Below are 6,445 nucleotides of genomic sequence, written 5' to 3' on the forward strand. Positions count from 1 at the left end.
TCCTCGTCACCTTCATCCTCATCCTCAGGGCTTCGTTTTCCTTCAGGCTCTGGGTTAAATGCAGGCGGAGAGACGCCGAGCTCTCCGAGAACAGCTGACTGATTTCAGTCACCGCCGCCTTCACCAGCACGTCCATGATGGACAGAAGCTGGGACTCCAGGTTCAGGCTGCCCGGCGGCATGTCTGCGGACATGTTTCACTTCGCTGCCGCCGAGAATTATCTTGGAAAACAGCGCGACACTATCGGTGGGTTAGCTTACAAAAGGAACAACACAATGCCCTTTCCGGTTGCATGACGCTGGGTACCGTAACTCCTAGAAAACAGGGGCAGGTTTGGTTGATGTTTTACTTCTTCTTCTTCTTCTTCTTCTTCTTCTTCTTCTTCTTCTTCTTCTTCTTCTTCTAATGGATTTCAGGCAGGTTGTACTACTGCTACTTATACACCGATATATAATACATCCTCAACAATTAACCTGGGTTTGGATATCAACTAGCAGTAACGATCAACAGCAATTATTAGCCGAATTATTATAGCTTAATTAAGAGATATTAGAATTAACTAAAGAGTGAGTAGCTGAAGAGTTACCTACATGAAAATGGCGTGTTTTACTCATGTATTTATAAATGTGACTCATGTAAACTTTAAGTTATTTTTCATCAGAAATGTAGTTTTAATTTTCTATTCATTTTAGTTGTTTTTTAGTATTAGTCCTGATATTTAAAGGCCTATCAGTTGGTGGGGAGTGCAGCAAGTTAATCCATTGTTATAAACTTTGACGTTGGGCAAAGTATTTTCTTTATAGACCCCAGACCCCTTGAACAACAATAGCTTTATTATTGATAGGCTGTACAAAAAGAGTAGTAGCCTCAATTGGCTCAAACTCTTCAATGGACTTGCATTTTTTAATGAAGTGGTGTTTATCCAAATTGAATAAGTTCATAAAAATCTTTTCAGGCAAAAAGTCTCACAGATACAGTAAAAAGTTATATTTCTCACCTACTTTCATTATATTATACTTTATACTGAACATTTCAGTTTTATGTGCTCAAAACAAACATATACAACAACACGGCAGTGAATGAAAAATAAAACAAAAAAAACACACTGTCAAACATACAGCTAACTGTAACATCATGTTGTGCCTCTTTACTGTGCCAGTAGACAATCCAACACCAAACTAAGACTTACTCATTGTACCGCAACCATCAACAATCTTTTTGGTCTTTTCAGTCTTTCTGTTTGTCGTCAGTATTTTTTCTAGGACTCTGCCTCGACTAACACTCCTCCATCTCCCTCCATCTCACAGCTGTTTGATGCATGTTCTTCCTCGCCAGTTCCTTCTGTCTCTGTAACATCTCCCTGTCTCTCCTCCTGGCTCTCCATCGTCCCCTTCTCAGCAGACTCTCCCTCGTCCTTCTCTGCTGACTCCTCCCCTGCTGCGTCTTCCTCTTTGTCTTCTCCCTCATTACCAGCCTGGTCTTTCTCCTCCTTTTCTTGGTCTTTCCTCTCTTTCTCTATTTTGCAGAGGCTGTGGCAGAGGGACTGGACATACGTGAACACACACATGGGATCTGGGTTTTTACCCATCATGATCATGTCACCCACTTCCAGCAGAGGGCAGCAGTCAGCCAGGGACCTGCCAGGGAGTGAGGTGACAGCGGGGCAGAGAAAGGAAAGGAGAGAACAGGGGTGAGACAAAGCAGTGACGTATAGTAACTACTTAAACTGAAAGAGAGAGACAGTCCTGACCTTCTCACTGATTTGTTGGTATGGTCATTTTAAACAGGAATCAAGGGGGCTACATTGCCAAGGTAGCGAGTAAAATATTTGGTGAGCATGGACAGCTAAATCCAACATAGCCAATCCAAACTAACCTCCTTTAAGGAATTTGCCAGTCAGATACAGTTTGAGAAGATTCGGTGCAAGAAGTTCAAGTTTCCCATGTGCAATAAGCACTCTTAAACCTGCAATAAGATTTTTTTGGCCACTTTGAGGCAAACTCTATCAACTCCCGAGGGACATATCTGGCTCTTTAGCAGCTAAACACTCCACTATGTTCACCAGCTAGTCACTAACTGTGTCTGTATGCCATTTGGTGCTGATCAGGTAGAGTGCCCTGAAAATGACGCAATGAAAGCGGTGAGAGTGACCTAAAACAGTACAGTTGAGGGCCAGACAGCTAAACAATGAGCTGAAACTCACTATAATGCTCAGTAAAGCCGAGGGGAGCTGCAGATTCAGGTGACAATTCTCTGTAGGTCCATCACTACGAGTTCATCAAATAGTTTTCACTTTGTATATAGTAATAAATAGTTTTATACATTATTATAAAAATATTGATTATTGCCTCATTACAAATCACTTTTAATTGTATTATGTATTTTGTGTATAGTACCAGAACTTTTAATTGTCTTATTGTGTTAATGTTTTATGTTTTTATGCTGTCTTGCTGCAAAACACACAGTTCTTCTTGTGGCATGATAAAGATCTGAACTGAACTGAGGGAAGAAATGAAGGAGAGAGCATTTAATACTGCGTACTCTGCAGTTTGGAAGGCCAGAGTGAAGTTTTTCTCCCTCTCCTTTGGATTCAGGGAGCTGTAGTCAAAAGCATCAGGAAAGAAGCGATGGATCAGAGCACAGAACGCCAGCCCATCACACCAGGACGATGAGAAGTTTTCTATGTTGACACCCTGAAAGGTCAAAGGACAGGAAGAGGTAAAAAGATACACCGAGCAAAACACGTCCTCACCAAGGCTTATTCATATTATTTTGTTAAGTTCTCTGACGACAAATCTGTAAATTTGGTGCATGTGATGAAGATTCTGTGTTGAACTCACTTCATAGTTGCGAGTCTTGCTGCGACACCACTGAAGCATCTTCTGTTTGATTGAAGCTCCTGTAGCCACAGCCGTAGATGACCTCTGAATCTTGAAGTTGCGGGGTATTGGTGTCCTAAAAATGTCACAACGTTTCCTTCATCAGACCATATTTTACTGCCACTCTGCAAACCTATTTTTGGTCCTGGGTATCATACAATGACTTACTCTGGTGCACCTTGCTGGAACTTGGCAATGATGTCGTTTTTAGCGGATGCTCTAATAGAGCGTGCAGAGGGTCTCGGTCGGGAGAGAGAAGAGGAGGGAGGACCACTCTTTCTTTTGGGCCTTGGTTGCTTTTCTACCTCCTTTATCTTTCCTTTGTCTTTCGTCTCTACATCCACTTCCTTGACTTGCTTTTTCTTCTCTGCCCCTTTTGCTGCTTTTTCATTCACATCTGTTCCTGCTTCGTTTGCCTCTTCCTCTGTTTTACTCGTCTGTTTCTCTTTGTCCTTCATCTCCTCTCCATCTCCCCCAGTCTCACAACTCTTGACCTCTTCCGCCTGCCCACCTTTCTTGTCTTCCTCCCCATCTTTTACTCCACTCGGAGGTTCCTTCACGTCAACATCAGTGGATGCTTTGTCTTTATCTTGTCCAGCCTCTTCAGCGTCACCTTCAACATGCTTTGATGCCGTAGTCTGGGGCTTGTCTGTATCTTCAACACTGTCCTCCTCTTCTCCTCCCTGGTCTGGTACTGAACCCTCCTCCCCCTTCTCCCCCACCTCCATTACCCCCTGACCTTCTGCTGTCTCCTCTGCTGGAGGCTCTCTCCCTGGGTCTTTACTCTCCTCCAGCTCTGGCTCATCTGTCTGGAGGACAAGCAACATAAAATAGAGTTTAGGTAAGTGTCAAATCCATCTGCAATGATCTGGTAGTAGTAAACAGGTTACGAAGCATGTTTGTGCATCTACACACATTTCTGTATCTATTTTAAATTTTAAATCTATATCTTACCTCTATGCCTGTTTACAAATATGCCTCGAATTTGAAATTTACTCGTAAGTCACGTTTAAGTTGAATCAAATTTACCTTAAATCACACAAATTTCATACTTAGGTAACATGATAACAACTAAACTATCTGAAACTGATAACTGAATACCTTATCTGTTGAGGAAAGTACATATATTGTAATATTGTAAATATTATCTTCAATACTTATTTATTCTTAGGGTTGGGCCAATTGATTTAGACAACATATCCAGATATCTACTTGGATGGTTTGTGGATATATATTGTCATGAACATTAATTTTCATTTTTAATATGGTCGGACTCCCTTGGCCACAACAACAATGTGTCCGGTTGAAGTTATTGGGAGACTAAAGCATTTGTTTATTTGTTTTAATTTTCCAAATGTTGATAGGTTGATCACATCTGATCCAACCAAGAGGAGCTCTACGTCACCTGTTCACTCATCAATGTGTCACATGCGAATCATTTAACATATGCCTGACTGACCCATGGGGGAAGTACAGCTGTAGCTCAGACCACGACCTCTTCCTCACTTCATTCATTCATTTGTAATGGATATACTGTATTTACTGATGTTTCTGCCATTAGTCTGAGAGCCAGTGAAGAGTTTTAGTGCCCAAAAAGTTTTTTCACTAAAGCATTTTTGACATGCCTGTGGTCAAACTGAATGATGTTTACTTCACGATACTGACGATAAATAATCTAAAATGATATGTATCAATATCAATGAAAGGACATGCATGAGAGGAAACCTAATATATTCCGTTGTTATCCTGCTTCTGTCCAGCTCCAGTTTCACTGCAGAGATACATTTAAGTTTCAGTTGAATTGGTTTCAAAAATACAAAGAAGATGAACTTAATCTAGTGACAATGTGGTTGAGTTATTAAACATGACTTCTGTTTGAGAGTTAACATTATGTAAGATGTACTAAAATTAGCGTCCACACTTTACTCGGGGGACATCATGGTCCTCCGACAGAAGAGTGTAATGTAATGTGAGATCTGAAGCTCTGCTCTGGGATTTGTTGCGTATGTCACTTATTTGAATACAGCTTAGAGGTTGAACTTTCAGATGCAAAATTTGCCTTTTGTAGTTTTTAAATCACACCTGAACCTAAAATACAGATCAACTTCATCTTAATTAAATAATTTAAATCCACAACTAATCAAAAAACAAAACCCCTTTTGCCAAAGTGGTTTCTTATGCCACCAGTGCTGTTCATTAATCTGAGGAAGTAATCAGTCACTTGAGGGTCATACAAGGTTTTTGAAACTTCTATAAAATCTTCAGTGAAGATGAAATGTGGCATACAGCATTTTCATCTTATAGATTATTGTAATCATGTTTGAAATACAGTAAAGTAGTATCATGACCTACTGCAGGAACAGTCACACCAGGTCAGGCCTCGCAGTGGTGACTCATCAGAGGGAATAGGAAACTCCACAGTTTGTTTTTGTGTGTGTGTGCACGAGCATTACTTTGTATAACCTGTGTGTCCCTGTGTGTTACGTTCTTCAGCCCAGAGTAAGAACAGGTGTAGCACAGCCTCTCCTGTCCTGCTGTCCAAACACAACACCTGCCATAGCCACTAATACACTTACTGCTTATTCCTGGTACGGATCGTAGCACCAGTCATTGTGGGTTTTACAAATGTGAAATGTTTGCAATTTAACATAACACAGACCTGGTTGCTGTTGTTGTTGGTGTCAGTCTGACTGGTCGTCTCTGTGGACCCAGATGTCTCCTGGCTGGGAGGTTCTCCATCCATGATGTCCAGAAATGTCTGTTTCTCCACTGGATCAAAGTTCAAACTGAAATGACTTTTTTAAAACTCTCAAATGATCCGTTCTATCTTCCCCAGAACGTTTTCATTCAGTCACAGGTGAATCCTCCTTACAGGAACCCTGCTTAATGTCTCCCTGTCTGCTTCTCACTACTCTACTTTGCTTCCCTGTCTCACTCTCTCCCCCTCGCTGTCAGCACTGACTCGTGGTCGTGATGTGTGTGTGTTGGTTTGTGGATGTCCGCCTTCGCCCCTGTTCACCCGACACCCCCACCCCTCTGCTTTGTGAGGATTCCTATGCTTCTTTATCTGACCTTTCCAACAACACAGGGTCCCGAAATAGAGTCTCAGTGACATAGGCGCAGTCCAACGGGCCAGACAGCTGCGTCTGCTGTGGAAACCGTGTCTGGACACACACGTATTATACACACGTGGGTGCGTGCATGCAGTCCATTCAACATGGTTGTAACACACAATCTGCCTCTACCTCTTAATATAAGATGTTGATTTGGATGCGGTGTTGTAGTGTTGGTATGTTTGAATGTGTGTAGGTGTAAGTGAATCAAATTTAAAGTAATTGTTAGACATTTTGGGAAATAAACCTATTCGCTTTATTGCCACGAGTTAGATGAGAAGATCAATACCACTCTCTTGTTTGTACGGTAAATATGAAGCTGCAACCAGGTGAGGGTTAGCTTAGCATCAAGACTGGAAACAGGGGGAAACAGCTAGCTTGGCTCTCTCCAAGAAACAAAATCTGCCTGCCAGCACACCTGAAGCTCACTAGTTGATAAGTTATATCTAGGTT

The 6,445-nt window shown here is 41.7% G+C and overlaps 1 protein-coding gene across 1 annotated transcript; it reads right to left on the minus strand.

The window, feature by feature from the left end:
- Positions 1 to 854: 854 nt before the first annotated feature.
- On the minus strand, positions 855 to 5,808 carry smtnl1 (smoothelin-like 1). The gene is made up of 5 exons (XM_070913601.1): positions 5,539 to 5,808; positions 3,048 to 3,688; positions 2,841 to 2,955; positions 2,542 to 2,693; positions 855 to 1,637 (listed from the first exon to the last, which is right to left on the minus strand). The coding sequence occupies exons 1-5, from the start codon at positions 5,620 to 5,622 to the stop codon at positions 1,259 to 1,261; spliced, it is 1,371 nt and encodes a 456-aa protein (XP_070769702.1). The 5' UTR covers positions 5,623 to 5,808; the 3' UTR covers positions 855 to 1,258.
- Positions 5,809 to 6,445: the final 637 nt, after the last annotated feature.

The sequence above is a fragment of the Enoplosus armatus genome, chromosome 10 (assembly GCF_043641665.1).
Source record: "Enoplosus armatus isolate fEnoArm2 chromosome 10, fEnoArm2.hap1, whole genome shotgun sequence".
Taxonomy (NCBI): domain Eukaryota; kingdom Metazoa; phylum Chordata; class Actinopteri; order Centrarchiformes; family Enoplosidae; genus Enoplosus; species Enoplosus armatus.